Here is an 18,878-nt window from a genome sequence, read left to right on the forward strand (position 1 = left end):
GTGTGTGTGTGTCTCCATCCATCCATCCATCCATCCCTGTGTGTGTGTGTCTCCATCCATCCATCCATCCATCCCTGTGTGTGTCTCCATCCGTGTGTGTGTGTGTGTGTGTGTGTGTGTGTGTGTGTGTGTGTGTGTGTGTGTGTGTGTGTGTGTGTGTGTGTGTGTGTGTGTGTGTGTGTGTGTGTGTGTGTGTGTGTGTGTGTGTGTGTGTGTGTGTGTGTGTGTGTGTGTGTGTGTGTCCAGCCTACCTTTGTCCCGAGCCTCCGTCCCGTGCCTTGCCTCCTTGCCTCCGTCCCGTCCCGTGCCTTGCCTCCTTGCATCCGTCCCGTGTCGTGCCTTGCCTTGCCCCCGTCCCGTCCCGTCCCGTGCCGTGCCGTCCCGTGCCCTCTTCGTCGGCGGCCATTGTAAAGTTCAAAAGCTGCGCCGCCGCCTTCGCCTGTGATAGGCGGAACACTGAATTTCCCAGCAGCCTGTGTTCCGCCTATCACAGACGTCGTATCATCCTCGTCCGTAGTACGAGGATGATACGACGTCCGTGATAGGCGGAACACAGGCTGCTGGGAAATTCAGTGTTCCGCCTATCACAGGCGAAGGCGGAGCCGGAGGCGCGGCTTTTGAATCAGAATGGCCGCTGTCTGTCTGCTCGACACGCTGATCGAGCGGGCAGACAGCGATGACTCGAGTATAAGCCGAGGGGGGCACTTTCAGCCTCAAAAAAGAGGCTGAAAATCTCGGCTTATACTCGAGTATATACGGTAGATATATCTCTATATATATCCCCTATAGCACGGTAAAAAAATCTGCTCAAACCACTCACTTCCTGCCCAGGACTACATGTCCCATGAGGCATTGCTCCTCACACATTTCACACATTCGCAGGCACTTATTGATATTGCAGACCAACTAATCGGCTGGACGATTTAATCGCTTAGCTTTTATATAGATATATATGAGAGAGAATATATTATAATTTATTCTCATGTCAAACCCAACACACTTGTTTTCATATAGCAGAGGGAAAACATTTATTCTGGAGCCTTGTGCTTTAAGTCCTGTACACATGGCCTGATAGCGCAGCAGGGATATTGCTGTACTAACATTGGATTGTTGGTACAGGCTCTCCTCCCAAGCGCTTCAGTTTTTCATTCAGCCTGCTGAGTTGATCAGCAAAAAAAAAAAACTGATGGTGTGTACTAGGCTTTAGTTTTTTTTTTTTTTGGCTTGTTACAAGCATCTGAAATTGTGCCTTGCATGGGACTGATGTCTGTACATATGCTTAGAGCACCCTGGCTGCATGGTTGGGATGCTGCATTCATGTAGTCAAGTACTATTTTGCGTGATTAACCTGTGGTGTTGGCAATCGCAGGGTCAAGATCAGGGCTGAAGAGGCAACTCCTCTCCAAAAGGTTAATCAAGTACAAACGGATCATACTTGCCTGCTCTGTGCAGTGGTTTTGCACAGAGCAGCCCTGATCCTCTTCTCGGGTTCCCCTGTCGGCACTACTGACATTTGCAAGTTACTTTAGGTGAGCCCAATTGTAAGACAGTATATCATGCAAAATACCCTACATTTTGTTTAAGTGTCTGTGTATGTTAGTTTAAGAATCTTTTCTTAGTGTAGGAAATAGTGCTTTTAGACTTTTTATACATTAATTCACGTTTGTACTGTTTAAAATTCATTATTTTTTTTTTATATGTCCTTGTTCTAATTCCCTTTCATTGTTTCTCTCCTCAGCTGCATTCCTAACACAGACAGTATGTTTAGATGACACAACGGTGAAGTTTGAGATCTGGGATACCGCTGGGCAGGAGAGGTACCACAGCCTGGCCCCCATGTACTATAGAGGAGCACAAGCAGCTATTGTAGTATATGACATTACTAATACAGTATGTGTTTGCACTTAAACTTAAAATTATCTGCATTTCATTTTTTATTTTTCTTGCAAAGAGATCTGGTTATAAATTTGCCTAATATATGTTACTATGTGTTATTTTGACTGGATGGTAGGTTGAAAAAAATGCAGATCACTGCATATAGTGCGAATGAGCCCTTGAGGTTGGTTGCAAGGATTCTTTGTTTAACCATGCTAGTATTACTTGCCCTTCTGATGGATGACTACTGAATTTCTGCCACCTTGGTCAACTCTGCTACCTCAGCTTTATGACTCTGTTGTTGTTTTTTTTTTTTTTTTTTTTTTTTTTTTTTTGAGATTTAATTTGGATTAAAAGTAGATGCTAGCAAAAAGACCTATTTAATGCATACATAACTGCTGTTTTTGCACTTCTATGGCTGCAGGTACAGTTTAATGTTTGAACCCCTTTAATGACCACTATATTCCAGTATCCAAAATCTATCAATAGATAATTTTTGTAAATGACAAAAATGTTATATAGCAACCAAATGCAAGCTTTCAGTTTTAAGTGAAAACATTGAAAAATATAGTACTTTGCAGCCTAACCAAAAATACAATGTGAATAAACCATGTAATCCAAAACAATATAAGAACACATTCAAGGGTATACCCTTTTATTACAAGGATAGAGAGGGTAAAAAAGGGGGGGAGGGTATGCCTATATATCAAGAATAATGTACAAGTGAATGTGAAGGGAGCTAGGGAGGAGGTGGAATCCTTATGGGTAGAGCTCCAAAGGGATGAAGCTAAGGGGAAAATACTGTGAGTATGCTATAGACCCCCCCCCCCCCAACCTGAGGGAGGAAGGGGAAACGGATCTCCTATCACAATTTGGATTAGTAGCAAGGATGGGAAGTGTTATCATAATAGGGGATTTTAATTATCTAGACATAGACTGGTTGGAGGGAATCGCACATTCATCTAAGGCTCACTAGTTCCTAAATGTCTTGCAGGACAATTTTATGGGTCAGATGGTAGACTCACCAATTAGAAATAAAACGTTACTGGATCTACTGATTACCAACAATACAGACCTGATCACGGCTGTGGAAATGAGGGGCAATTTAGGGAACAGCGACCACAGGTCAATTGGCTTCCAAATCGCACAAATGGGAAACGAGGAGAATACAAAGACACTGAATTTCAAAAGAGCCAACTTTCCTAAACTACGAACCTTGCTGGAGGGCATAAATTGGGATAAAATCTTAGGGACAAAACTAGAGGTCGACCGATATGGGATTTTCTCTGGCCGATGCCGATATTTAAAAATCATGGCGGCCGATAGCCGATATATGATGCCGATTTTTTTTATTTTTTTTTATTTATTTATTTATTTATTTTTTTTGGGCCGATATGTTAGGCCTATTTTATTTATTTATTTTTAATCCCCCTTGATCTAACACACCTTTCCCACTGGGGCGTTTTAAGGCGCTTTTGGGCTAAAAATAGCGCCTGTAAAGTGCCTGTAAAATGGCTCCCCTGCAGTCTGTGTGAAAGACAGAGTGCTTTCACACTGAGGCGATGCGCTGGCAGGATCTTAAAAAAAAGTCCTGCAAGCAGCACGTTTGGAGTGGTGTATACCGCTCCTCCACCACTCCTGCCCATTGATATGAATGGGCACCACTGCCGAAGCGCATGCAATGCGATTTGGCAGCGGTGCTTCATGGGCGCATTTAACCTCTTCCTTGGCCACTAGCTGGGTTATATGTGCCCCACTAGCAGCCAAATAGCACCGCTAAAATGATGGTAAAGAGCTGCTAAAACTTGCGTTTTACCATCAACGCCTGCCCGCTCCAGTGTGAAAGCGGCCTTCATACGTGATACAGAAAATTTCTTACACTGAAACATTTATTAAACAAAACAAACCTCCAATCAGTTTACTTGTATGTATGATTTAGATAAAAAAAAAAAATATATATATATATATATATATATATATATATATATATATATTATAAAAACAGGTAGTCAAAACTTTTGGACAAAAAAAAAAAAAGGGCTAACTTTACTGTTTTTTTATTTTTATTTTTTAAATGGTGTATTTTTTTTTCCCAAAAAAATGCATTTGAAAGACCTCTGTGCAAATGCCGTGTGACATAAAATATTGCAACAACCGCTATTTTATTCCGTAGGATCTCTGCTAAAAAATATATATATCATTTTTGGGGGGGTCTAAGTGATTTTCTGGCAGAAAATACAGGATTTTTACTTGTAAGCAACAAGTGTCAGAAAAGATTTAGTCTTTAAATGGTTAAACTGAGAACTTCTACACACAGAGATGACTTCATTCATTCAAGTGTAAACATTGTATCTTTCTGTTCTTTTCTTGGCAGCCTGCCCAGAGTGGAGGAAAGGGTTGCTATGACGACTCAGTCAACTTAGACTGACTTCTATACAGAAGTCATTTCAAAGTCCCGCTGTAGTTCTAAATCGGCTTTTTATCAGCACAAATCGGCCGATGCCAATTATTTAAAAAATGGCAAATATCGGCCGGCCGATTATATCGGTCGACCTCTAGACAAAACGCGGAGGAACAATGTGCGGTAGGAAACGGCAGTGAAGCCGCAAGGCTCCACTGCCTGTTTCCCTTCATTGGGTTGGAGGTGCCAGCAGCCGATCCGATGGTCGGGGCAGCTGACCATCGCAGGATCGTTGGACAGGGTAAGTGTCCTTATTAACCAGTTCCCAACCGGCGCACGACTATGTACGTCGGTAGAATGGCACGGGCAGGCAAACTGGCATACAGGTACGTCCAGTTGAAATTGCCACCCTACCATTGCGGGCGTGCCACCCGCGGTTCATGCACATGCTGGTCGGGACCCCCTTGAGTCCGGTTGCGGGTCCCGTGGACTTGATCGCCGTGGGGATACCCACGATCGTCTCACGGGGAGGCAGAATGGGAGATGCCGATGTAAACAACATCTCCCCATTCTGCCTAGCAACAAGTGACGCTGATCTCTGCGCCCTGTGATTGGAGCAGAGGTCAGTGTTCACTAACACTCAGCCCAGCCCCCCACAGTTAGAACATGCCCCTAGGACACACTTAACCCCCTACACTGCCACCCCCTGGCTAACCCCTTCACTGCCAGTGTAATTTACACAGGAATCGGTGCATTTGTATAGCACTGATTGCTGTATAAATGACAATGGTCCCAATGTCTGATGTGACCGCCATAATGTCGCAGTCACAATAAAAATCGCTGATTGCCGCCATTACAAGTAAAAAAAAAAAAAAAAAAAATTAATAAAAATGCCATAAAACTATCCCCTATTTTGTAAACGCTATAAATTTTGCGCAAACCAATCAATCGCTTATTGCGATTTTTACCAAAAATTTGTAGAAGAATACATATCGGCCTAAATTGAGGGAAAAAAATGTTTTATGTTTTTGAGGGATATTTATTATAGCAAAAAGTAAAAAAAAAATGTGTTTGTAGTTCCTGACTTTAAAAAAAAATACTAGCGGCCGGAACACCCCTTTAAGTATGTAAACAGTAAAAAAGGACGGACCATTCAAACCCCATAAAGAATGAGGAAGGACATCTGGTTGCAAAGGATGGGGAGATGACGAAGGTATCAAATTTATTCTTCTCAGTCTTCACGAGGGAATCGGTAACCAAAACTGCAGTTTTTATCCTCATGACACATCACAGGAAGTACCTTCCATGGTTAACAGAGGACAGAATTAAAATTAGATTTGAGAAACGTAACATTAAAATCACCGTAACATAAATCATAAATCACCAGGACCAGAAGGCTTGCACTCGAGGGTACTTGGGGAACTCAGTCCAGCAATTGCCAGGCCATTGTTCCTAATTTTTACTGACTGGAATGGTACCAGCTGATTGGCAAAAAGTCAATGTACCACCAATATTTAAAAAGGGCCCAAAATGCATCCCTGGGAATTACAGACCAGTTAGCCTAACATCGATAGTGTGTAAACTCTTGGAGGGGATAAGGGACTATATACAAGATTTTATTAATGAGAATGGTATTGGCTGTAATCTGTTTGAGTTCATGAAGAATCGTTCTGGCCAAACCAATCTACTAACCTTCTATGAGGTGAGTTGCCACCTAAATAAAGGAAGGTCCGTAGACGTGGTGTTGTGTGGATTTTGCAAAAGCATTTGACACCGTTCCCCATAAATGTTTACTTTACAAATGAGGTACGTTGGCATGGACCATAGGGTGAGTAGATGGATTGAAAACTGGCTACAAGGGCGAGTTCAAAGGGTGGTGATAAATGGGGAGTACTCGGAATGGTCATGGGTAGGTAGTGGGGGGGTCCCCCAGGGTTCTGTGCGGGGACCGATCCCATTTAATTTGTTCATAAACGACCTGGAGGATGGGGTAAACGGTTCAATCTCTGTATTTGCGGACGATACTAAGCTAAGCAGGGCAATAACTTCTCCGCAGGATGTAGAAACCTTACAGAAAGATCTGAACAAATTAATGGGGTGGGCAAATGCATGGAAAATGAGATTTAATGTAGAAAAATGTAAAATAATGCACTTGGGTGGCAAAAATATGAATGCAGTCTATACACTAGGGGGAGAACCTCTGGGGGAATCTAGGATCGAAAAGGGCCTGGGGGTCCTACTCAATAGTGATAGGTATTGAGTCTCAGCAATGGCATGCAATGCCAAGCTGCTGCAAACAAAGCGAACAGAATATTGGCATGCATTAAAAAGGAGATCAACTCCAGAGTTAAAACAATAAATCTTCCGCTCTACAAGACTTTGGTCCGGCCACACCTGAAGTATGCTGTCTAGTTCTGGGCACCAGTTCTTAGGAACTATGTACTGGAAATGGAGAGAGTACAAAGAAGGGCAATAAAGTTAATAAAGGGTCTGGAGGATATTTGTTATGAGGAAGGTTTGTGAACACTGAACTTATTTTCTCTGGAGAAGAGATGCTTGAGAGGGAATATTATTTCAATATACAAACACCATACTGGTGACCCCACAATAGGGATAAAACTTTTTCGCAAAATGGACTTTAACAAGACACGTGGCCACTCATTAAAATTGGAAGAAAAAGGTTTAACTTTTAAACTACGTAGAGGGCTCTTTACTGTAAGAGCGGTAAGGATGTGGAATTCCCTTCCAGAGGCGGTGGTCTCAGTGGGGAACATTGATAGTTTAAAGAAACTATTAGATAAGTACCTGAACGACCACAACATACAGGGATATACAATGTAATACTGACATATAATTACACACATAGGTTGGACTTGATGGACTTATCTATTTTTTTTTTTTTTTTCAACCTCACCTGCTATGTAACTTCCCAGATTGTGCTTATGTATAGTAAGGCCTACACTACACTGGGCATTCTTTAAAAAAAAAAAAAAAGCATTAGCTGTAGAGGGTCCCCCCAGTAGTGGTGGTTTTTGTGTGTGTGTGTGTGTGTGTGTGGGTTATATTTATTTTTAACAAAATTGTACTCCCACTAAAGGTTCTAGCTCAAAAAAGATGAGCGCTGAATTCCCATGTTTTCTGACAATTTTCAACTTTTTTATTTTTTCAGAGTTGGAAGAGTGGTTTGTGTGTGTGTGTGTGTGTGTGTGTGTGTGTGTGTGTGTGTGTGTGTGTGTGTGGTTTTTTTATTTTATTTTTTTTTACAGCTGAAAAACTCCTCTCAAAACGTTTTTGATTGTAACAGCCAGAAAAAGCCCCTGCCAAAAACCGGTAACAGCCTATGTGTGCATGGACAAGGATAACTTGCTGGGGAGTTTATTGGCTGCAAAAAAAATGCCTGAAGCCAAAAAGAGCAGCTGTGTAAAAGCATCCAGTGTGTCCGCAATCCAGAGTGATCTTTATTATACAACTTTTTTTTTTTTTTTTCTGCACCCAATTTTTATTTATTTTTTTAGGATCGTCGCCTTATGACATATAACTCCACCCCTCCTCTTCCATCCTTTTCACTAATGAGGCATTTTTTTATTTCAAATTTTACTTACTTTTGGGGAAAGGCGAAGCCCCGCCCCTCAATACACATCAATCACCTAGACGAATGATGTGCATAGTGCTGGCTAGGCCTTCTTGGATATGTGAAGTGCATATCCCAGAAGACCTAGCAAGTACTATGTACGTCATTCGCCTAGGCACAATCTTAAACAATTGCAAGAAGGAAAATGTGCAGCATGGTTAAAAAAAAATCTAGCGAACAAAAGAACCAACCCTATACTCAGCCAGTTTTCTGCAAAGAAGGTCAGTGGCAAATGTCAATCAGCATGATGATGCCATAGGTGCCACCTTTACACAGTACATCCAATGGGACTTTTTCAAAAGGCCTTTTGAGGAAGTCCTGTTGGATCTAATGCATAAAGGAGGAGCCTATGACGTTATCACACTAAATGACACTTGGCGCCGGCGATATCTGTAGAGGGGAGTAAAAAAAATTATTATTTTATGTAATTGTGGGTGTAAATCATTAAGTGCCAGCTGGCTGTTCACATATTTACATTCTGGTTGCACATGCAGTATTTTTCATTACCATTAGCACCTTGCTTCTAAATTGTGGTTTCAGGGGAAAGCCCAGTGACATCTTGACATGAGTCATGGTGGTAATCTGCTGTGGAAATTTATTGCAATAGTGACCACTGCTTGCTGTATTGAGATGTGAGCTATCCATTATAATAATCTTTAACTACAGAGGTACATGGAGAGTTGACCTGATGCAGCCCACCTTGTGTGAAAAATGGGGGGAGATGAGGAAAGTGACTTCTAAAAGCTAAATCGGGGAGGGGTGGGATCTGTCTATCAAAAAAAAAAAATGTTCTACCCATTACTTGTATCACGTTCTAAGTGACCTTTTCCCCTTATAACGTTGTTGTCAACCGAGGATTTCCTGTACTGCAAGGCAGTTTCAATTTAGACTTCATTGTTTTGCTTTTGTTACAGGAAAAATCACTTTGAAATTTATTTGAAATCTTCTGATTGCACGATATTGCAGAGTGAATGTTTTGGGGTTGCATGATTTCTGTAAAATGCATTAAATTCTCTTCTAAAACAGTTCAATTTAATTCCCTAATGGAAACATACAAGCTAAAAACATACAATACCTTGAAAAAGTATTCATACCCCTGGGAATTTTCCACATTTTGTCATGTTCTAATCAAAAATGTAAATGTATTTTATTGGGATTTTGTGATGGACCAACACAGTGGCACAACATTTTGAAGTGGAAGAGAAATGATTAAATTGGTTATCCATCTATAAATTATTTTATTTTTTACAAATATCGGAAAAGTGTGGCTTTCATATTATGCGAGTCAATAACTTGTAGAACCACCTTTGCTGCAATTACAGCTGTAAGTCTTTTTGGGTATATTTCTGCCAACTTTTCACATCTAGAGTGACATTTTTACCTATTCTTCTTCTTAGCAAAATGTCTCAAGCACTGTCAGATTGGATGGAGCGCATCTGAACAGCAATTTTCAAGTCGTCTTATGACAAGAATGGCTTTCTTGCCACTCATAGTTGTCTGGTGGACAGATTCTCCCACCTGAGCTGTGGAGCTGATCTTGGCTGCTTCTCTGATTTAATGCTATCCTTGCCCAGCCTGTCAGTTTAGGTGGATGGCCATGTCTTGGTAGGTTTACAGTTGTGCCATACGCCACTCTTTCCATTTTCAGATGATGGATTGAACAGTGCTCCGTGAGATGTTCAAAGCTTGGGTTGTTTTATTTATCTATCTATCCATCTCTCCAATAAACATGGAGAACGCCATTAACCACCTCATGCCCGGCCTATAGCAAAACACCGGGCGGTGGTTCAGTTTTCCTGACTGGCGTCGTATCGCAGCTGATCAGTGTAAACGGTCAGAGCTGTTTATCGGCTCTTCCGCACCCGTGTCTGACTGACATGAGTACAGAAGAGCCGACCGGCAGCTCTCATGATATTGGGGGACAGATTATCGGCGCAGCCCACACTAGACTTACAGGGATCTCGCCAGGGATGCCCCCTCGCATGGATGACCAGGTATGCCCCCATGGCCACCAGGGATATCGGTGCCCACAAAATGTTGCCAGTCAGTGCCCACTATTAATGCCTGCCAGATGTCTCAATCAGTGATGCCTTTCAGTGTGCAGCCTATTGCCCCGTACACACGATCGCATTTTCCGAACAACAAATGTTGGATGTAAGCTTGTTGGCTGAAAGTCCGACCGTGTGTATGCTCCATCGAACATTTGTTGTCGGACTTTCCGCCAACAAATGTTGGCTAGCAGGTTCTCAAATTTTCCACCAACAAAACTTTGTCAACATTTCCGATCGTGTGTGCACAAGTCCGACGCATAAAAGTTCTTGCATGCTCAGAATCAAACAGATGGAGCTGCACTGGCTATTGAACTTTTTTGCTCGGATCATCTTACGTCACCACGTTCCCATGGTCATAATTGTTGGCCAACATTTGTGTGACAGTGTGTATGCAAGACAAGTTGGAGCCAATATCCTTCGAACAAAAATCTACGGTTTTGTTGTTGGAAAGTCCGATCGTGTGTACGGGGCATAAGAGTTCTCATCAGTGCCGTCAATCAGTGCCACCTCATTGGTGCCGCCTTGTCGGTGAAGGAGAAAATGTTACAAAATTTTATAACAAACTTTTTTTTTTTAATTTTTTTTCCCCAATTTCCAGTCCTTTTTTTTTTTTTTTTTTTCACAAAAAAAAAAAACCCAGCAGGGATCAAATGCCACCCCTGTCCTGTGGGCTCTCCTGCGTGCCTCTCCAACATGGCATCGCAGACCGAGCATGAGGGGGGTGCTGGTCCGGCGCCTCCTGGCATCCCGGAGGTTATGGCGGCTATTACTCAGTGTCAGTCTGCCTTAACCACCAAGATGGAGGAGGTCCAGATGGACATAGGATTGATTCGGCAGAACTTGGATAAAATACGCTCCCGGGTGGCTGACACGGAGAGGCGAGTGGGGGAGGTGGTGGACACTCTGGTAGACCATGCGGCCTCCATCAGAGCTCTCCAAACGAAAGTAAAGGCGTTGGAGTACCGGGCGGAAGACGCCGAGAATAGAAGCCGCAGAAACAACCTTGGGATCGTGGGGTTACCGGAGGGGGTTTAGGGGATGATCCCCCGCTCTTCACTGAAGACCACCTACGTTCTCTGCTACCGGTGGCTAAGCTTTGCCCATATTTTGCAGTGGAACGAGCCCATCGTGCACCACCCAAGCCTGGACCTGAGGGAATGCCTCCCCGCACATTCATCCTCCGACTGCTTAATTTTCAAGACCGAGATGAGCTGTTGCGGGCTGCTCGAGCAGCCGGGGAATTGCCCTTCCGCAATACTAAACTCCTGCTATTGTCGGACTACACTATGGAAATCCAAAGACGGCGCTGCTCCTTTGACAGCATAAAAGCTGCACTGAGATCCAAAGGGCTCAAATACAGCATTTTGTTCCTGGCAAAACTGAGGGTTGTGGACGGGGAGACGGTGCGTTTCTTTTCTAAACCGTAAAGAACCTGCTGCTTGGATGGAAACACTATCTCCGTAGTGCCAAAGAATATCTGTGAATATCTGCACTATTTGGTGCAGGGTTAGTGGAAGTCATCTAGTGCTATTTTCCTGGAGAGTGGGACTTCTCCCCCTGCTGAGCACAGCACAGCTTTTCCCTGCCGTCTTGATGAGCAGGGGAGATGCAAGTGACAGTGATGCCTTCCATACAGAGGTGAGCTCTCCAGCTTCTTGGGACATATGCCGAATAATGCCTTATCACGGATGACTACAGATTCCACATCTCCCTCAGTTTATCATTCCTGTGAGCTTTTCAGTTTGTTCGCAGTTTGTCTATTTCTTTCAGCAACCAACTCCTAAGTATGTGCCCCTGCTCAGTCAGGTGATTATAACTTGAGCTACGCACCACTCACTCCACTGGCTTTATTACTGTACTGCTTTTAATCCTGACATTTTTTCCTTCTATTTTTGGATGTCGCAGAAGAGTCTTGTCCCTCCCTGGCTAAGTGCCTCAACCTGGGGGTTCCATTGTTGCCCTAAGACTATGGGGGTTGGGTATCCAAAATGCATCTTATGTTTCCGAGATGTATGGGGGGGGGTTGGCGTTTGCCGACCATAGTTGTTTTTTGCATAATGTTGGTATCTGTTATTGCATTGTGTTTTTTTGTGGTGGGCTTAGTCTATTTGTATACAAGTGCTGAGGCTGGTGGATGTGTTGGTGGGTGGCTGTACCTCCATGATGGTGTCCAGGTGGTCCCTGTGGACCCTGGTGGTGCGAGTTGCGACCGCATGCTGCCGCCTCTACATGTCCGTCATATTGCATGACCACCTTTTGCTCTAAAGGGGTCAGGGTATCCGGGGGTGGTTATATAATCCCTATTTCATGGTCAAGTGGGAAATATGGCTAACCTTACGGTTCTGTCCTGGAACGTCGGGGGGCCTTAACTCTGCCATAAAACGGTCCCAAGTGCTTTAAATAAAGGTATGCATTCTGCAATAAAACCCACTTGGTGGGTGTGAGGATTCTGGGTTTGAAGAGAACCTGGATTGGTGCCCATTACCATGCCTCTTACTCCTAGTTATGCCAGAGGGGTCAGTATTCTGATGCATAGGTCCCTGGCGTTCCAATTAATAGCAGTCAGGACAGATCCTGGAGGCAGATATGTTCTAGTACATGCGCTCATAACAGGTTCACTATTTCTAATAGTTGGAATATATCTGCCTCCCCCCTGCTGATGTTACATTACTTCATACGCTCATGCAAATTGTTGTACCATATGATGTGAGTAGGGTGCTGATTGTGGGGGATTTCAATTTAGCCATGTCTAATGAGGTGGATAGACTAAGACCCTCGCCTGGTGCTGCCACCTGCCTCTCCCATTGGGCCTCTTCCTTCCACCTGAGGTATCTGTCGCCATTTTCCCCCTCGGATGCTCAGTTCACTTGCCTCTCCACCACCTATCAGACGATGTCCCGCATAGGCATGGCATTTGCCTCCCCTGACCTGCGAGAGACAGTCTCCACTGAGATCCTCTCCCGTGGAATATCAGATCATGCCCCATTGTTGGTCACAGTTCAGGGGGTCTTGTCTCGAGGGTTGAGGCTTTGGAGGTTATCCAAATACTGTATTCTGGATACAGAGATTCAGGAGAAGATGCCGGAGGCCTTCTGCAACTTTTGGTTGTGTAATGCAGATTCCTCTGGTCCATTGGTAACATGGGACACGCTCAAGGCCTAGGTGAGGGGCAAGTACATTAAGAAAGTGCATAGGAAGAGGACATCTGGGCAGTCTCTGAGGCAATTGGAGGAGCAGGCCCAGGAAAAGGAGCGGTTATATGTCCGTGACTTGAATAGGGAAAATGATGTCTCCTGGCAACACACCCTAAGGGTAACTTTCACTGTTACGGGTAGATTTAACCAAGAAATCGCATTTTAGCTAGCGCCCAAAGGGTATTTGAGTATGGGGATAAAAATGGAAAGCTCTTGGCCTGGTTGGCCAAAGGCCAATACACGACTCATGTGGGCAGGTTGAGGGACGCGGATTGCGTACTTCTTCTGACCACTCCAGGGACATTCAGTAATAGATTTTTGCAGTGTTACCGGGAGCTGTACTCTAGGGTGAATTATACTGCCCAAGCCTTATCTGCCTATTTAGATTCGATCCCACTACCTAAACTAGATCCAGATCAGAGCAGGGCACTGGAAGAAGATATATTCTTGGAGGAGATCCAGAAGGCTATGGGGTGTAAACAGGAAAAGCACCTGGCCTAGACGGGATGCCCATAGAATTTTACTAATTTTGCCTCGCAAGGTTCGCTCCCAGAATCTGTCTGAAGCGGTGGTGGTATTGGTTCCTGCCACATTACAAGACAATACCGGTCCGGTTAAAATCCTCCAGGACATTGTCCAGTCAGGGACACTTCTTTCATTCCAGGGGTTAGTAAAGAAATTGAGACTTCCGGGTAAAATGTTGTTCAGATATTACCAGCTGAGGCATGCGGTCAGGGCAGTTTCCCCAGCCTATTAAGTGTTAAAACGGATCCCATTGAAGCAACAGTATCTCAGGAAACCCTCAAAGACTCGATCTACCTTGTATCTTGCCTTACTGGGAGTTGAGTCGCCCAAAATAAACACCATGTGGGAAAAATGGGAGACTGACATCCCTAGTTTGGACAGGGAAATCTGGGAGTGCTTTTGAAGATGGGGCTAAACTGATCTCTTCTCGAAGTTACTGCAAACCAAATTTATGCATCGAATATATTATACGCCACAGAGACTGTACCAGATCTACCCTCACAGATCACCCAATTGCCCTAGATGGCAATCCCCTGACGGTACATATATGCATATGTTCTAGACCTGTCCCCTTATTGAGAAATTTTGGGCAGAGGTCTTTGAAAGTATTAACATCCGCCTTTCTGTTGGTGCTTCCGGTTCTGCTCAAATTGGTTCTGTTAGGCATCCATGAGGATGACCAGAGACCCCGAAATACGAAGCTACTAGTTTCAATGTTGCTCTTTTATGCTAAGAAGGAAATCCTTAAGAAGTGGGCCTTGTCCCCCACCCCCCCCCCCCCCCCCCCCAAAAAAAAAGTTGAATCATGGGAATCTACTATTAATGCTGTCTTACCCATGTATAAAATGACCTACACAAGCAGAGGATCCCCAGAGAAATTTGACCGGATATGGGCACCCTGGACGGAACAGTTCTAGGGATCCTGAGGTGCAGGCAAAGGGGTGAAGGCATGGACTGGTGAGACTCTGGTGTAGGGTGGTTGTCTGTCTGTCAATTATGTGACGTCTTCTCAAAGACCAACCTTGATGTTAAAAGGAGAGAAAAAAAACAAACGGAATACATTTAACCCCTTGATCGCCGTTGATGTTAACCCCCTTCCCTGCCAGTGTCATTAGGGCAATGTCAGTGCATATTTTTAGCACTGATCACTGCGATGTCACTGGTTCCCAAAAAAAGTGTCAAATGTCAGTTAGGTGTCTGATCTGTCCTGCAAGGTTGCTGTCCTGTTAATCACTGATTGCCACCATTACTTGTAAAAATAAAAAAACTGCCATAAATCCATCCCCTTTGTTGTAGACGCTATAACTTTTGCGCAAACCAATCAATATGCGCTTACTGGAATTTTTTTTTATTACCAAAAATGTAGAAAAATACATATTGGCCTAAACTTATTTATTTATTGTTTATAGTGCAAAAAATACAAACCACTGAGATGATCAAATGCCAACCAAATAAATTTGTTTGGGTACAACATCACATGGCCGCACAATTGTCAGTTAATGTAACTCAGTGCTGTATCGCGAGAAATGGCCTGGTCATTAAGGGCTGAAGTGGTTAAAGTAAAAAGCCACACACCCTTAAAAAATGGCCAAAGAATAGAAAATATACCCCAGGGTTTTAATTGCAGCAAATGATCAAATGCAATAGGTTATGTAAAAAAAAATAATAAAATTATACAAAAAATGTAGTGTGATATGAGCTCTGGCTGCAGAAAGTGTAGACACAATCCATCAATTACTAGCAGCATATAGATGTGGTGGATACAGTATAGTATTCCTGCCACGAACGCGTAACAGATGTGTTTCGACCTAATGAAGTCTTATGATTCTAAACTTTTGATGCATCTTTTTAGACAAAATATTCCCCTTGAAGACTAACACGTCACAATGTGTAACTATCCATATGGATACACCAAGGTTTATTTACCGCTAGTGGATGGGAGACTTGTAACCAGAGACTTTTAAAAGTTGATCCAGATTATTTCCCGGCCTGTCCTCGTAGGCAAGATCCATAAAAGGAACTGACTTTTGAGAAGCCACGCTGTTGGCGTCCCAGAAAAGGGACGGAGAGCCACCTGTGATACAATCCCCAAAAGGCAAAAAATATAGTTTATAAAAAAAGTATAGGTGCCGTTTTTTCCAGAGTGACAGGTGCAAGATGGTAGGGCAATTAAAGAGTGTGTATACATTTCTGTGTGAAAATATTGACTGCATGATGGTGCTTAATGGTATGGTCAGACTATAAGGTGAGCTGACAGTAACATGTGCATAAGGGAAAGGAAAACAAAGTGTGGAATTGTGCTGGCGTCATTTTGTGAGATCAACCCCATTTACTAATTAGGCGACTTCTGAAGGCAATTGGTTCCAGTAGATTTTAGTGGGGGGGGGAGGGGGAGAATACAAATGCATGCCACTTTTAAGTCCTTTTATTTATAATATATTTAACCATTTATAGTTTTCCTTCATCCACTTCACGATTATGTGCCACTTTGTGTTGGTCTAGCACATAAAATCCCAATAATACATTTGTTTCTGGTTGTAACCTGACAAATTTTGGAAAACTAAGAGGTATGACATTTTTTTTCAAAGTACTGTATAATCGAGCATGCTAAAAAAAGGCTCTCATTTATCACAAAATGTATTATATGTGAGATTAAATTGGATACCAAAAATGATGTGGACGCGGCTTTGAAACCTGGAAAAAAAAAAGCTCTAGGACAGTGATGGTGAACCTTGGCACCCCAGATGTTTTGAAACTACATTTCCCATGATGATCCAGTACACTGCAGAGTGTATGAGCATCATGGGAAATGTAGTTCCAAAACATCTGGGTTGCCAAGGTTCATCATCACTGCTCTAGGACATAAAAGGTTTAACCACTTCCCGACTGCCTGCCGTACATATACTGCGGCAAGGCAGCTCTATTGCGCAAAATCATGTACCTGTACGTGATTTTGTCAATGGCCACGGGGGGAGCATGCTGATTGGCCACAGGGTGAGCCTGCGATCGCTCCCCAGAGACGGAACGTTGGTCTGTTGATGTAAACAAGCAGACCGCCATGCTGTCAGGCATGGACACTGTGATCTAGTGAGTAAGCAAGCACAATAAGGGGAATACTCTTAACCCTTTGACTGCCCCTGAAGTTGAACCCTTCCCTGCCAGTGTAATTTATACAGTGTCTGTCTGTTTTTTTTTTTTTTTTTTTTTTGCGCTCATAGCTGTAATGTCACTGGTTCCCAAAAAAGTGTCGGGTGTCCGCTCTGTCTGGCACAATCCCGCTAAAAATCAGACTGGTCATTGCCATTACAAGTAAAAAAATAAATAAAAAGGGCAATAAAAGGGCATAAGGGGGGAGGGTGAACCAGACGTACATTGGGCAGACAGGTCAGTTAGGGGTCAGACATTAATGGAGGGTGGAATGGGGATAGATGGGGGGTGGGATATGGCAGGTGACAAGAAATTTCCCATGTTGCAAACAGCCATTGAAAACTATAGTGCAATTTGTACTACTAAAAATAATATGAAAAACACCAGAGCAAAATGTAATAATGCATTAAAGTGTTTGTTCACCAATGCCAGAAGTCTGCCAAGCAAAATAGGTGAGTTGGAAGCTGTGGTGCATGAGGAGAGCTATGATGTAATCGGTATTGCTGAAACTTGGCTTCAATCCTCACATGACTGGGCTATTAATATTCCTGGCTATGCACTCTTTCGGAGAGACAGGGTAAAAAGGAAAGGTGGCGGGGTCTGTCTCTATGTGAGAAATGATCTCAAAGCAAGTGTGAAAGAGGACCTGGTGGATGGAGAGTGTGATGAGTCCGAAGCATTATGGGTGGAACTGCATTTAGATGGGTGTAGTTCAAAGTTAATCGTTGGAGTTTGTTATAGACCACCCAATGTGAATGAGGAGGTGGAGACTCAGCTCCTTGCACAGATGGAAAGGGCTGCAAGGGCTGGGACAGTGATAATAATGGGGGATTTTAACTACCCAGAAATTGACTGGAGTAATGGCACTGCTGGGACAGTTAAAGGGCAAAAAATGATAAACCTATTACAGGACAATTTTATGGTCCAGTTTATTGAGGCCCCAACTAGGAATGAAGCTCTGTTGGACCTGGTAATCTCAAACCATGCAGAGCTTATTACTAATGTCCAGATAAAGGAACACCTGGGTAGCAGTGATCATAACATGATTTCCTTTGATGTTAGCGCTAAACAAGAAATACATACGGGTAAGATAAAAACACTTAACTTCAAGAGAGCTAATTTTCCGAGCATGAGGGCTACTCTCCAGGACTTAGACTGGGAGAGAATATTCGCTTCAATGGGCACAGAACAGAAATGGGAATTCTTCAAAAAGACTGTTGGGGACCTCACTGCAAAGTATATTCCCATGGGCAATAAGTTTAAAAGGCTAAAAACAAAACCTATGTGGCTCACGGCCAAAGTTAAAAAAGCTATAAACTGTAAGAGAAGAGCTTTTAAAAAATATAAAAATGAAGGATCACTAGTGTCATTTAAATGTTACAAAGAAATTAACAGAATATGTAAAAAGGAAATCAAGGATGCAAAAATTCAAAACGAACGACAGATTGCAAAAGATAGTAGGACAAACCCCAAAAAATTCTTCAAATATATTAATAGTAAAAAGGTCAAGTCTGAGCATGTAGGCCCTTTACAAAACAATCTAGAGTTGGTGACTGGGGACAAAGAGAAGGCTAATTTATTAAACACTTTCTTCAGCTCTGTGTACACAAAAGAGCATGGGGGAGCGCATGTCCATAATGGGGGTGATAGTGACACAGCCCCAAATGATCCACAATGGCTCAAAAGTGATATGGTCCAGAAATACTTAGACAGAATAAAGGTGGATAAAGCACCTGGCCCTGATGGCATCCACCCACGGATCCTAAAAGAATTGAGCTCTGTAATTTCAGAGCCATTGTATCTAATTTTTAGGGACTCATTAATGACGGGAATAGTCCCACTGGATTGGCGCAGGGCGAACGTGGTGCCTATATTTAAAAAGGGATCAAAGTCTTTACCAAGTAACTATAGACCTGTTAGCTTAACTTCTATAGCTGGGAAGATACTGGAGCGTTTAATAAAAGACCACATCGACGAGTTCTTGCTGAACAAAAACACTTTAAGCAACAGACAACATGGATTCATGAAAGACAGAAGTTGTCAGACAAATCTGA

The 18,878-nt window shown here is 43.1% G+C and overlaps 1 protein-coding gene across 1 annotated transcript in view; it reads left to right on the plus strand.

The window, feature by feature from the left end:
- RAB5C (RAB5C, member RAS oncogene family) overlaps positions 1–18,878 on the plus strand; it is a 97,138-nt gene that overhangs the window by 64,357 nt on the left and 13,903 nt on the right. Inside the window, exon 3 of the mRNA XM_077459539.1 lies at positions 1,739–1,890. Within this exon, the coding sequence (XP_077315665.1) occupies positions 1,739–1,890 (152 nt within the window). The remainder of the gene's footprint in view (positions 1–1,738; positions 1,891–18,878) is intronic.

Source organism: Lithobates pipiens, unplaced genomic scaffold, assembly GCF_037356315.1.
Source record: "Lithobates pipiens isolate NorthernLeopardFrog02 unplaced genomic scaffold, aLitPip1_a1.2 Scaffold_28, whole genome shotgun sequence".
Lineage (NCBI taxonomy): Eukaryota > Metazoa > Chordata > Amphibia > Anura > Ranidae > Lithobates > Lithobates pipiens.